Raw genomic sequence first — 15,474 nt, forward strand, 5'->3', positions numbered from 1 at the left:
GACAGTTCTTCATTCCTTCCCACCTGATCTCAGATCTCCAAAATATAAGGAAGGAGGAAAAAGAAAAAGAGGCACAAACGGGAGGAGAGGTCGAAGGCATTACAGAATATTTTTTAAGATCCCAGGAAAAAAGAGAATGACATTTAAAGAACTTTCCTTCCCTCCCTTAATACAAAAGAAAAGCAAAAAGTAGGGCCAAACATATTATTATTCTATCTCCCTTTCCCAATTTTCCTTATATCAAGGCCTGAAATCTATCTAATTCTTAAATTTTGGCTACTAAGACAATTTCCTTTGTGTGTTTTGGCTACGCCTAGTTTCTGATCTGCAAATCTGAGAAAAGTACAGGAGTTCTTAAACTTTTGTAGGTGTAATGGGACTCTTCGGCAATCTGGCAAAGCCTATGAATCCATTCAAAGAACTATGTTTTTAAATGCAAAAATACATACATACATAGGCTAACAAAGGAAATCAATGAAACACAGTTTCTCTCTCTCTCTCTCTCTCTCTCTCTCTCTCTCTCTCAAATCCTATACCATGGTATAGAAGAAAGTCAGTCCATAAACATTTATTGTCTACTGTGTGCCAGGCACTGTGCCAGTAATGGGGATAAGCTCTCAAGGAACTCACAGTTCAATGAACTGAGAACTGAGAGAGCTTGGTTTTATTTATGTTTTATTTACATCTTTTGTTTTTATACTACTATTACTTCCCTTTAAGTTTCCACTCTCCCAAAGAACTCTGTCTTAAAACATCAATAAATAAGTAAAAGTCACCCTAACTTTACTATAGTCTGCCTCTGTAGTTCCCCATACCCTGCTGTGAGAAGAAAGAAGTGGTTTGTTTTTCAGTTCCCAGGGACTGAGAATAATATCTGGGTTTTAATTCTACCTCTGCTGTTAATTAGCTGTGAGATCCTGTATAAGTTATGTTGCCTCTATGTACCTCAATTTTCTCCCTTAAAATAAAGATGGTTATATGAGTACAAAAGTGCTCTCCAAATCTAAAATTCTGTGATTCTGCCAAACAGACAACAATAACAACAACAGTGATGATGATGATGATGATGATGATAGCCAACACTGATGGAGCACCTACTATGTGTCAGGCATTGTGCTAAGTGCTTTACAATTATTACCCATTTGATCTTCACAATCACCCTGAGTGGAAGGTGCTATTATTATCCCCCATTTTAAAGCTGAAGAAAATGAGGCAAACCCCATTTTACTGGTAAGGAAACTGATGCAGCAGTTAAGTGACTTGGCCAGCTAATAAATATCTGAGGTTGGATTTGAACTCAGGTCTTCTTGACTCCAGGCCCAGCTCTCTATCCAAGGCACCATATCTAAATGTACAGATCTGTATGATAGGGAACAAGGCAGTTTGAATTCTGGCTCTGTCATTTACCTCTCTGTCGTTTCATGAGGCTCAATTTCCTTATAGTAAAACAAAGGGCTAGAATCAAATAACCCCAAAGACATGCCACTTTTCTCTAACTCTGCCCATGTACTCAAGCTGAATTTAAAGCACTAACCAAATTCACTGTTACTTCTGTGCTTCATAAGCTACTTTTTGTGATATATAAATTTTAGAGATGGAAAGGGGGTGACACAGAATAATGCTGATGTGCTTGTGTGAGAAAAACTGAGGTAAGTGTTCAAGACAATTACCTGTTCGTAGTAGCTGATATTTTTTTCAGCCATATCTGTAAATGCCAACTTGATATCATTTTGCATGTTTTGTTTCCATCTGTCCCAGTCAGCTTTCAGAGCATTATTCGCACATTCCACTTTATCTTCTAGTTTTCCAATCTCTTCTGTAAGCTGAACATAGTTTCAAAGAAAAAAAAAACCGATTAGAGAATTCTTTTTTTAAGATTTTGTTTATTTTTGACCTTTAATATTTTATTTTTTCCTCAGTGACATGCAAAGATAATTTTTAACATTCATTTTTTTGTAATTTGAGTTCCAAATGTGCTCTCACCCTCTCTAACCTCCCCCTTCCTGAGACAGTAAAAAATTTGATACAGATTATACATGTTCAATCATGCAAAACATATGATTAGAGAAATCTTGCAATTAGATGATTTCTTCTTTTCTTGGTTAAATATGATACAAATACTATTTAGGGATAAAATGTTGAGACATCACCAACCTCAGGGCATTAACTATGAGGCCTAAGATAATTCTGCTCTTTTGTGGTTTGACCAACTATTAGCTCATTGCATTGTGCTCTTTTGTAGTCCAAATCCTATTCTAATTAAAACAAAACAAACAAACAAAAAAAAGAAAAAAAAAACCTTTCCTATATCCTTAAACTTTTCAAACAAAACCACTTTCACTTCCTAGGGTTAAATGAAATACCAAACACACGTCTTCATCTTTACCCTAGATATTTTCTGCCTTGATTCTGCTACTACTACCTGAGAGGAGCTAATCCGGCTAAACCATTCAGCTTTAAACTCCCAGGGACCATGTGTGCTGCTGACCAAAGCATTTCCTCTCCCTTTTCCCTCCAGTCCCCTTCAGCCTCTGTGAACTGCAATCATTTCACACACACACACATACATACATACATACATACACACATACATACATACATACATACATACATACATGTGTGCATAGGTACATATACACATACACAAAAGTAAGGCAGTAAGGAACTTTTATTCTACTAGAGATTTAATTTGACCTGAGAGTGCCACAGTCCAGCTACTCCTTTACCATACCCAAGATTCTTAAGGCCAAGAAGCAGGGTTGACATATGCCTTGTTTCTAGCATTACTGCTTCCAGATCATTCCTCTACTTCCATCCCCTCAATAACCTTTCTCTCCTTTGAAATCCAAGAAATCTATGTATACAAACATTCAATTTGGCAAATGTGTAGTTGGTAGTACTATGTTGTCTACCCAGCAATGTATACTTATACAAGAATGTCTTCCCTGCTGGTCTCTAGGCTATAGCTGTTATCCTTTAATTCTTAATCTACTGCTCTGAACAGGCCCAAGAGGATGGAAGAGGATATAATATAGCCTAAGTGTATTCAAGAGAAAAGGCAGTGTGGTCTGTGGATAGGACATTGGACTTGGAATCAGTGAGATCTTGGTTTAAATCCCATCTCAAATATAGCTTAACATGAGAACTTAAAGACAGATTTGAGCTCTTCCCAAAGAGAGGTGAACTAGATGCTCTGCTCATCTTGCAGAGAATGTAGCAGAGCCACAAAAACCATCAAAGAGAGGTGAACTAGATGCTCTGCTCGTCTTGCAGAGAATGTAGCAGAGCCACAAAAACCATCAGGCAAGAGATCATACGGTAAGGAATAAAAAAAGAAACAAAGCATAGGAGTTGATGATTCCCTACTCAGGGAGAGAGGCAGTTATTTGTCAATTTAATAACAAAAATAAAGAGACCTGTTTTCTTCTGGGGCACGTATCCAAGATATAACAGAGAACTTCCCTCCCCCATCCTAAGCTTATTAAAATGGATGACAATTATATATGTCTGGTGATTCACATGGGCACAAATGAAACTACCAGAAGGCTTAAACAGGAAAGTATTGCCAATGATTATGGGGACTTGAGCAGGAAGCTGAACAAAGTGGTACAGATGTTTTCCTCACAGTTACCCATTGAAGGCAAAGGATGCAGAAGAGAAAAAATAATTAAGGAAGTGAACAGGTCACTTAAAAATCGGTGTCTGAGAAAAGGTTTTGGATTTCTGGATCACAGCTTACAATATAAGGTTGAGAGATTCCTGACAGGGATGGAATCCATCTAACTTACGGTATGGCTGGTAAGAATGCATTTTCTTGGTGTCTTCAATGGGACAATGAGTAGGGAGAAGGCTGTCTATGTATACTCCCAAAGTTAGATACTATATCTACAAAGAAGGAAGAATAGCAACTGACATACTCAGAAATTCACGGGAGACAAATCCAAGAAAGGAGTTAGTTATAAAAAGCCCTGACTTCAAATGTCTATACATAATCACACCAAGTTTAGGAAACAGATAGGAGAAACTGTAAGTCCTCACTTAAGGAACCATATTTGACCTGGTTAAAACTTGGTGAGGTGAAGCCTATGACTAGACTATGATTCTGAATGGATATACCTAATTCAAAACAAAAAAGGATAGGCAAGACGTGGTGGGGATGAGATAACATAACAGACTAAGAAAGTAAACTCACATGAGGAAATTCAAAAGCCAGAGCAAAAATCACCATGGAGAATATTTAGGGGAAGGTCAAACAGAGGCAATTTTGTCAATGAAGTGTACTATGAACCACATGAACAGAAGTTGGAATTAAATAAGGAGTCTGGGGAAAAGATCACAAGCCCTTTTAGTAGTATGATACGGACGGTAGAAGTGATGGGAATCTTGAGGGAAAGTGATCACTTCACCCTAAAATTTGTGATTCAAAAGGAGAGGACATCTGGGTAAAGTCTGACATGCAAATTAAATTTTAGAAGGGCAGATTGGAAGGATTCAAAGGAAATATAGGTAATGAATGGGATGTCCCAGTGAAGACTTCTCAGTGTAATTAAGGTAATGAATTCAGAAGGTAGTGTGAGAAATGAACTCTCAGAAGTGAAAGCTCCTCAAAGGGTCAAATAATTCTTGATTCCGACTTTCAAAATCCTCCCCCACTCAGACCCTGTTTTTAAGCACTTAACAGAAAGAATAAGCCCTGCCTCACCCCCAACCTAAGCCATTTGCCCTTGGGCCTCTTTCCTTGTCTTTGAATTTCGCACCTAGAATGTAAGCCCACTCCCAGTTAAGGGGGTAAGGGATAGTGGTGGGTGGAGACTTATTTGCGTAGGGGGTGGAGACTTTGCGTGGTGGGCGGAGAATTGCTTTTATAAGGCAGCCCCTGTTACTCTCGGGTGTATCTCTCTCCACGTGTATTGGAGGAGCAGACAGCCATCTCGAGAGATTGTAATAAAGGTAACCTTTGCTTTCCACCTTGAGAAGTCTCTGAGTTTAATTTGGGTAGCAGTCGCTGTCCCACACAGTAAGATCTCAGGAAGTAAGAAGTGCTTCAAGGGAAGTTGCCTCAAGAAGGGAGATACTCAAGAATGAAATTCTTAAGATATAATGGGAAACAATTCCACCAGAAAGGAAAAGTGGCATTTGTCCAAAGAGACATATGGATACACAAGAAACTCAACAATCAATTTAGATTCTTTTAAAACATGAATGGATGGATAGATGAATGGATCAATCAATCAATCTAAAAGAAGATAAATGAATGAACAAATGTGCAAAAAAAAAAAACCAGAAACAAGACCAGGTAACAGAGGTAAACACATAAGAATATGGCACGATACTGTAAAAAGAGCAAATGAAATAATAAAGATCAAAATGAGATGGAACTGAAGGGAGATTCATGTCAACTAATACATCATTTAAAGTTAAATGGGAAGAAAAAGAAGGATCAAAGAAAACAAAGGATCTTGCTTGGGGTAGATGGGATTATGATAAACAACAGAGAGCAGGGATGTTCAGTTAGTATTTTGTTTAGGTTTTCTCTACAAAAGACAAATGACCTTTACATTGGCAATCAGAAAACAAAAATGTGTAACAGAGAGCTGATATCAGAGATAAGTAAGGAGATAGTGAGATAGCACCTTGATGCCATTGAAAAACTCATGTTGCCTGTCTGGGGTGAGCTATAACTCAGTAATATAGGAGGAATATCTACCCGAGCTCCCTAAAATGTGAGGTAGGTTCATTCTTCTCTTTGAAAGATATTAAAACTATCCTTGATATTTAACAGGTTCATGATTTGGTCCATGTTGCTTCCTAGTTTCCTGAGTACAAAGTCCTAAAGAAGCTCCATTTCCTCTTTGATGCTTGAAAGATGGTCTAGGACGGGCAATGCAGAGGGCAAGAATGCTCTGCTTGTAAGATATCATATTATGGCTAAGTACATCTTCCTTTCCTGAACTGCCAAATCTTCTATATTTTGCCTTATTCCAATATCAAACAAACTACCAGGGAACGAGCCTGAGCAGGGCCTTTCCTACAATACTTAAATCCTGAAAGAATCGACAAATATGACTGTTAAGGCACTGTCAATGATATTTGAGTTCTTGGAAAATGGGAAAGTTATTACAATATTGGAGAAATCCAAATGTTTCCCCAATTTTCAAAAATGGGAAGAGAACAAAGCCTGCAAATTATAACTCAGTTGAGCTTTATTTAAATTCCTAGGAAAATTCTAGAATGAATCATTAAAGAGATGATTGGTGAATATCAAAAAGGGGAGTGATTACAAAGAGTCATCATACCTTCAGAACAACTCATTCCAGACTAGCCTTATTTCCCTTTTGATAGGATTCCTAAAACAGAAGATGAAGCAAATAACATTGACAAAACACACCTAGACTTTATCAATGCACTTGTAAAGCATCCCAGACTAGAGAAGACGGAGAAACAAAAAGACAATACTAGATAATAATTAGACAAAGAAATATTCATATGGCTTTAAAACTTATTGAATGGCCTGACCCAGAGTAGTTGTGAAAAGTTCCATGTCAGTGGCATCAGATCTCCAGTGGAGTATCCCAAAGTTCTGTACTTGGTCCTCTACTAGTTAACATTTTTGTCAGTGACCTGGATAAAGACACATGGTATACTCATCAAATTTGTCAATGACACCAAGCTGGGAGAGATAACTAAGAATGGACGAAAGAGTCAGAATTCAGGAAGAGCACTGGGATGAATCTAATAAGCTGAAATTCAAAAGGGATAAATAGAAAATCTGGGCACAAAAAAAATCAGCTTTGAAAATATAATATAGGGTAGCATGGTTAGAAAGCATTTGTTCCAAAAGAAATCTGAGGGTTTTAGTGGTTCGTAAAGTCAATACGAATCAGTAGCGTGATACAGTGACCAAAAGAGTTATTGAGATCTTCAGCCACATTTAGAAAGGCATAGCTTTTAGGAACAAGGACTCTCAAGGTTCAAACAAAGAAACCAGCTTTTTTAAGCACGTTGTTTATGAAATGCACTAAAAATCATGTTGTTATTGGCTAGGCTTCCTATTATTGTTTGAGAGCTTTAAGTTCAAATAAAACAATAACTGGGCTTTCAAGTACTAAACGTTCTTGGATTTTAACTTCCTATGCTTTGAGTGCCTGAGTACATCTCCAGAGAAGAAGCGATAAAGACACACATGACTAGAACATGGGATAGCGGATGAGAAAGGTGCCATACTGGCTGAGTGGTGAGAGCCTATGAACCCTTGTTCCCAGAGGGCTGTTGAAAGTTTCTCTGGAAGAGTAAGCCATTAAACAATTTGAATCTAACTTCTTATCATAGATGGGGGTCAGGGTTTGGGGAGGGAACAGAATTCCTGGAGAGGAAGAACTGATTTGGAACTGGAAAATGGCAGCATCAATGCCTCTCTAGTAACTTTTGGTCTCAAGAGTTCTAGAGTTGGGCCTTCATTTGAAATGAGGAGTTACTGAGGGTTTCTGGGAAGCTCCTGATAGCAAGAGAAGAGGGATTTCCTGGGCAGCACCTTCCTTGATGGTAGCATTTCTAGGAATCCAAAGCTTAACCACAATCAGACCTTCTATGAGAAAACAAGTTCCGAGGCAGAGGTAGTTTCTTAAAGAAGAGGATGATGCACATGCCCCCCCCCCTCCACCAAAGCATGAAGAATGCCAAAGGCCTAAATGTACAATATGGGAGAAGAAGGCATCTGGATTTTACATTTCACTATGAGGACATATGGTTCCAATAGAAGAGGGATGCCAATATGGCATCCTCAAGTGAATTTATCTTTTGGAAACATCGAGACTTCAGAGTAGTACCATAGAAGTAAGTGGAATGGAAGTGGGAACCATATATTCTCAATGATGTAGCAGTTATAGAAAGGGAGATATACTTGGGATAGATCTAGATAAGGAGACAGGTAACATTTCAACTTTTTGGTGAGTCCTTTTTGACCTCAAAAAATCATATACACTTCCAGCCTAATAGAGAAAAGGAACCTTAAGTGGGGGTTCAAGCTACTTTTTTCTGCCACAGGATTAGATTCGGAAATCAGGAACTACCCTTATCATCAGACCAGAACCATCTAAATAATTTAGCATCCTCTAAATTCACCAATATAATCAGAGAATTCTCATGATTAGTCCCCACATTCAACTTAGGTTACCCATTCACAGTTACAAATATAGAATAAAACTATTTCTGAGACTTGGGTCTTTTATTTTTGGTCTATTGATTTTTGAGATATTGGTCAGATTGCATATAATCATCGGGGAATTTATCATAATTATTTTTAATGTGCCCTAAATTGTTATATTCTAATTTATTGTTTGGGGCATATTTGTTTAGAAATAACAGTAGAAAATGACAAACAAGCAAAAGAAAAATTATCCAAAATGCAATCATAAATAAATAAAATAGGTATCTGGTTAAGGAAATATGAATTAAGAAAAATAGGTAACTTGATTGGAGAGACTGATTCATAGGAAAGTAAAGAATCAAACTTGTCCCCTTCCTCCACAAATACTGGGCTTCCTGCCTTACCGCACTTAAAAATATGTCTATAATGAAAACAACTAAAGTACTGCCCTCTTGTGTTGGGATAAGAGACTTGGCATATAAATAAATAATTTAATTTGGCAGTTTATAATAGATACATTTAATTTTTTAAAAAAAATACTATTTATAACAGAAGTTAGTACTGGGCAGAAAATTTCAAAGTTGGAGGAAAAAAACGATTGCTTAAAAAAAAAACCCAAAACATCACAAACCACCACCAACCACTATACCCTCAGCTCATTAAAACACATAAGTGCATTTGCTGTAAACTCAGTTATATTTACTGCTCAGGAACTATTTTTAAAATAATTGTTTTGTTTTTTAGTGCTATGCTTCAGTGTTAGGAAAACTGAAAACTAGCAAATAGGGATGTGCATTTTAGGGTTATAAGATATTTAGATGTGCTGTCTAAATTCAATTAATTGGAAGCTTTCAAATACATTTCACCTATTGAATTACAGTAGAGTGGAAAATGTGACAAAAAAAAAGGAAGTTCATACAGCAACCTTGTAAGCCTTCAAGCCCTATGTAAATAGCTATTTATCTATCATGTCATGTAGTGCCTGAAGAGCTGAATTCAAAGCCAGGAATGCATGAGTTCCAGCTCTGCATCTGAAACATACTGGCTCAGACACTGTGGGACAAGTTGCTTAATTTAATTACTCAGTGCTCTAGACAACTCTCTAAACTATAAGTTTCAGAGTTTCAGAGAAGGCGATCAGCATCAGGAGAGGGTGTTTCCTCAACCAGCAGCTCCCTAGATTAATGAAATAACAGGTTCAACCTTTATAGCAATCTGTCAAATACACGAATATATGTGTGTGCATCTTGTTTGTACATATTCTTTGGCTTGTTGTTTCCTCCATTAGATTGTGAGCTCCCTGAGGGCAAGTTCTGTCTTTTGCCTCTTTTTATATCCCCAGCGCTTAATACAGTGCCTGGCACATAGTAGGCACTTAACAAAAGTTTACTGACTGATGGCCAGAAATGGAAGAGAGTTCTACTTGAATCTCTACATGAGTAGATATTCTCCAAGAATCCCTTCTCCAAAGTAGCTGACAAATGGCTAACCACTGCCCGCCTAATGACCTCCAGTGATAGGGAACTTGCTACCTCCCCACAGATGACAGGGGATAGTTAAAAAAAAAAACATTAAGCTCCTACTATGTGCCAGGCACTATACTAGATGCTGGGGATACAAATAGAGGGAAAAACCAGTCCTGCCCTCAGAGAGTTCACAATCTAATGGGAGAGAAAACAAACAAGCAAATATATATGTACAAGCTATATACATGACTAATTAGAAATAATTAAGGGAGGGAAGGAACTAGAATTAAAAATATGTGGCAGGGAGTAAGGTATAAGAAAACAGGAAAGGTGGAGGAAGCTAAGTTATGTAGGACTTCTAACAACAAACACAGGAATTTTTTACTTGATACTGAAGATGATAGGAAACCACTCGAGTTTATTGAGTAGGGGGAGGTGATATGGTCATACTTGTGCTTTAGGAAAATCACTTTAGTGGCTGAATGAAGGATGGATTGGAGTAGAGAGACACTCAAGGTAGACAGACCCAGTTTATTGTAATTGTTCAGACAGAAGGTGACAAGGGCTTGCACCAGAGTGGGGTCGTTGTCAGAGGAGAGAAGAGAGAATGTTCAAGAAATGTTGTAAAAATGAAAACAGGGGCAGTTAGGTGGCACAGTAGATAGAGCACTAGCCCTGGAGTCAGGAGAACCTGAATTCAAATCCATCCTCAGACACACAACACTAGCTGTGTGAATCTGGGCAAGTCATTTAACAGCAATTGCCTCATCAAAAAAAAAAATTTAAAACAACAGGCCTTGACAATAGATTAGATATGAGGCTTGAGAGAGTAAGGAGCTGAGGATTTCACCTAGGTTGTAAGCCTGAAGGACTGAGGATAGTATTATACTCCACAGTTTTAGGAAAGGTAGGAGGTAGAAAGGGTTTAGTTGGAAAGATGAGTTCCATTTTAGACATGCTGAATTTAAGATGTCTACTGGACATTCAGTTTGAGATGTATGAAAGGCAGTTGGAGATGTGAGACTGGAGGTCAGAAGAGATGCTGGGGCAGAATAGGAAGATTTGAGAATCATTAGCATAACAATGGTAATTCAATTCATGGGCGCTGATGAGATCACTAAGTGAAGTAGCATAGAGGAGAAGAGAAGAGGGTTCAGTACAGAAGTCTGTGGGACACCTAGTTAGAAGGTGTGATCTGGTTGAGGATCCAGCCAAGGACACCCTGAAGGAGCAGAAGAAGAACCAAGAGAAAACTATGTCCCAAATACATAGAGAGAGGAAAGTATCAAGGAGGAGAAAGTGTTTTCTAGTGCCAAAGGCTGCAGAAAGGTCAAGGAGATTAAGGTCTGGGATAAGGCCATTGGATTTGGCAACTAAGAGACCATGAGTAACTTTGGAAAGAACAATTTCAGTGGAATGACAAGGTTGGAAGCCAATCTGTAAGACATTAAGAAAAGATTAAGAGAAGGGAAAGTAGAGGCATCTATTATACATGGCCTTTTCAAAAAGTTCAGCCACAAAGGGCAGAAGAGATAGAGTAGGATCAAGTAGGTGTTTTTTTCAGGATGGGGAAAACATGAGCATGTTTGTAGACAGTAGGGTATGAGGCATTAGACAGGGAGATATTGAAAATAAGTAAAAAAAAGTGAGAGTGACAGAAGGGCAATGTGTTGGAAAAGATGGAAAGGAGTGGGGTCACTTCAGCAGGTACAGGCATCAGCCTCAGTAGGGAGTAAGGTGAAAGAGAAGAGAGTGAAGAAGGCAAATGAGTGATAGGAGATGAGGAAGAGGGAAGAAGAAGGAGTTCATGGCAAATGGATTCAGGCTTATCTGTAAAATATATACAAGGTTCTCAGCTGAGAGAGCGAGGCATGTGGAGTCAGGGGAAGTTTGAGGAGGAACGAGAAGGTTTGGAAGAGCCACCGTGGAGCAGTGAATTGATAAGGGAAATACAGCAGCACCGTGTAGCAGCAGTAAAGGCCCAGCTGAGGTCTGTAGTGGAACCAGTCACAATGGTTGCACGATTTTCTCTACCTTCATTCAGCAGCATCTATGTAAGAGCAAAGCAGGAGAAAGGTCAAGGCTGAGGCTTGAAAGAGAATAATCAGTGAAATGATAAGGGGGCTAGAGATTCAAGAGAGGAGGACAGTGTGGAGTTGAATTAGTTCCCCAAGAGGTCAAGATGGAGAAAATGGGGTGAGAGAGGCTAGTGAAAAGGAGATGGTGAGACAGAATTGAGGGGTCAAGGAACTAGAGGTCATGGTGTGGACAAAAAGTAGGATTTTGTAAAGGAAGACAGGAGAAGTGGAAATTCAATAGATTATACTTGGATTAAGGGGATATAGGAATTCTTAAATGTGGAGGTGGTATATTTGTGGGTGATGACAAGATCAAGGATATGACCATCATCTTTGTATGTGGCTGAGAGTAGGTCATGGGAAGTAAGGAGGCTGAAAAACTAAGTGGTTAGGGTGTTTGAGAGAGTCAATATATGCTTGGAAGTCCCCCTAGTATGACAGTAAGAAAAAAAATGTCAGTCAAGGTTGTATAGGGGCTCTACAAGCTAATCAGAGGCATTCATATTTTATTTTGCAGGCAATAGGAAGTTATAAGAGTTGGTGAAATAAGAACATCACGTGGTTAATCTGTGCATACGAAAAATTACTTTGGCAGCAATATGTAAGAGTGGAGACATAAGAGACTGAGGCAGGGAGACCCAAAATGCAACAATCTAGGTAAGAAATGTTAATTTAAGTGTGAGTGAAGATAAGGGGTCAGATACGAGAAATGTTATAAAGATAGAAATGTCAAGATTTGGGAATGGATATGTGGGGTAAGAGAGAGTGAGGAGTCTAAGATATTGTTGAAATCACAAACCAAAAACACTGTAAAGATAGTAGTATCTTCAACAAACTGGGAAGGTTGGAAGATGAAGGTTTATAGGGAAAGACAATGAGTTCAGTCTTAGACATACTGAGTTTAAGATGTGTGATTATTTACATTAAGTGAGGCATAAAACAGGAAGGTAGAGGCTTTGCAAAGGTGCTCACCACTTTCATGCTCAAGGTCTAAATAGAAAAAAGGTTATGCTGTTGTTTGGAGCATATGTTGCATTAATTGCTCCAAATCCTCAAACTCTATTAGTTCTTAAGTGATATGTAAGGTTTATATATGCAAGAGGGAGAAGGCCTTTGAGCAATGAAATGCCATGATGAAAGTATTAACTTAGGAAGATCTAGCATCAACATCCTGGATGGATTAGAAAGTTGGAGTCATGAAGGCCAGTGAGGATGCTATTATAGTGGCCTAGACCAAGGTAATAAAGGCCTGAAATAATGGATACTGATAATGGGAATGGAATGAAGGGAAGATGTGAAACTGGGAAATAATTGACAATGCTTAATTATTAATGAGATCAGAAATGCAGGAAGACATCAAGGACATCCCTCAGGTTCTAAAGTTGATGTTTCAGTGGTGGGAACACAGTATCTCTCACATTAAACCACTTCTATATTCCATTCCCATCGCTATGATTCAGGCCCTAATTGCCTCTCACCTAGATTACTGTAATATGAACCTAATCATACGTCAACATGCCTCCACTCACTAAACTAAGTCACTTGTTAAAATAAGTATCTTAATGTACTTCCCTCATCATAGCAACTGCTCTGCTCAAAAACTTACAAAGCTTCCCTACTGCTATAAGACAAAATAAGTACTCTTTGGCTTACCTTTTTAAACTATCTGTAATAGGCTCCAATCTTTCTGTCCAGTTTAATTTGGAACAAATTTTACTCTAGCCAAACTTCATTATTTACTATCCCATAGTCCCATCCTTACTCTGCCTACCTCCTTGCATTTATTTATACAGGCCTCTTCCCAAATCTGGAGCACAATCCTTCCTCAGTTCCACCTGCTAAAATTCTTTTCTCCCTTTAAAGTTTGGCTTAAGTACCACTTTCTTTAAGATGTCTTGTTTGGCACCACTAGCTAAAAGCACTGCTATATTTTCAACTGAAAATCCTATCCCATGTTTTATAACATTGATATATCCTCAATCAATTGCACATCCATCTCATAATTCTGGATATAATTCCCAAGATCTTTAGAGACCTATTTTTATTTCTATAAAGTAATTTGATACAAAGAATATAATCAGCTATTTTCAAAAACATTTGATTTGAAAATAAATACTTAATTTGGTTGTATTATGAAGTTAAACCCTTTCTCAAGTTATTCTAGATCTCTTTGACTAGACTCTGCCCTTTGCCCCTACTATATCTTACCTTATATTTATTTGTATATACTTCATATTATCATATATTAGGTTGTTGCATTTTCATCTTTGTATCCTCAAAGGCTATTACTATTCTAGGCACATAAGAAATGCTTAATATTAGTATTTACCGAATTGAATTAACAGAAATGGAAAAGTGATGAAAAGTGATGACAGGTTAACTTATTGGCTGAGAAGCTCTAATAATACTGACTACTGCTTTGTTTTCTGCCCTTCTTTCTGCCATCTCTCTCTCTCTCTCTCTCTCTCTCTCTCTCTCTCTCTCTCTTTTACATATTCTCTTCCATCCTTTTTCCTTTCATGTCTTCTTCTGCCAAACTATTCTTTTGCCCATGCCAAAAGTTTCCATAGGCATCACTTATCTCCAGTTATCTCTAGAATGAAGAGACTACTGACCTTGAGACGAATAGATTCTTATCAAGAGTGAGATTCTTACTTTTGGGAGACTTACAAGATTTTTTTAAAGGTTTGGATTAAATAGTATAAACATTTCCTGACTTTATGGCAAATGTCTTTTCTCCTTCCTTGATGAGAAATATATAATATAGATAAAATTTTGATTAAAATAACAACAATAGATAACATTAATAGAAAATTTTATACATTGCTTGCTATGTGCCAGGCATTATACTAAGCAGTTTATAACTATTATCTCATTTGAGCCTCACAATAATCTTGGGAGATAGGTGCTATTATTATCTACATTTTATAGATGAGGAAACTGAGGCAGAAAGAAGTAAAGTGACTTCCCCAAGGTCATACCGCTAGTAAGTGTCTGAGGCTGGAATGAACTCAGGATCTCCTAACTCTAGGTCGAGCACTCTATCCTCTGAGTCAAGCACGATGTCTTTTAATATTGTATTGTTAGTCAATGTAAAAGTAAAGATGCTGGTTTCTGAGAAGTTAAGAAATGACTCCTCCTCTGAAATCTCAGTGTGTTACATAGGAGATTCCTAACTCTCCAAAGCTGAGATGGTGGAATGCAAGTTCTCACAACTCCTACCAATATAGAAAGGTTTTCACATAGGCCTCCTGACAAATTGTATGTTTTCCACCTAAGGACCAGCCTAGCTAAGCATGGAGATGCTCACTGTCATTTGGCTGTATGTTGCAGTTTTTGTTTTTTCCATGCCAACTCTTAAAGACTATCTTGCTGTTCAGTCATTCAGTCTTGTCCAACTCTTCATAAGCCCTTGGACCATGTTGTCCACAGGGTTTTCTTGGCAAAAAGAAAGACTTTCTACAAAGCTGTAAATCTATAGGTGAAGGATGTTCTCCACTGTGAGGAAATCATCTCACTGAAGTATTAGAAAAGAAATGTCAAAGAAAAAAAAAGGAGGGGAAGCTTAGAATGATGTGGTCATCTTAAAGAAAGAACTAATAATAATTCCAAATCCTTATCACCTAAAATATAATATCAATTCCTTATCTATGACAAGACTAGCTTACAAACCGCTACTAAATGGAAAGAAGCATAGGATTCCCATTACAATATACTCAGGTGTCCTGAGAAGTTCATTTATGTTCATAGTACTTCAAAGGAAACATTTTTGCTTGACTGCCCA

The 15,474-nt window shown here is 37.9% G+C and overlaps 1 protein-coding gene across 2 annotated transcripts in view; it reads right to left on the reverse strand.

Moving 5' to 3' along the window:
• Positions 1-15,474, reverse strand: part of SNX7 (sorting nexin 7) — a 125,726-nt gene that overhangs the window by 25,848 nt on the left and 84,404 nt on the right. For both annotated transcript variants that reach the window (XM_020998156.2, XM_078155000.1), the window contains exon 8: positions 1,671-1,823. In XM_020998156.2, coding sequence (XP_020853815.2) covers positions 1,671-1,823 — 153 coding nt within the window. The remainder of the gene's footprint in view (positions 1-1,670; positions 1,824-15,474) is intronic.

The sequence above is a fragment of the Phascolarctos cinereus genome, unplaced genomic scaffold (genome assembly GCF_003287225.1).
Source record: "Phascolarctos cinereus isolate Bilbo 61053 unplaced genomic scaffold, phaCin_HiC Scaffold_5;HRSCAF=322, whole genome shotgun sequence".
Taxonomy (NCBI): domain Eukaryota; kingdom Metazoa; phylum Chordata; class Mammalia; order Diprotodontia; family Phascolarctidae; genus Phascolarctos; species Phascolarctos cinereus.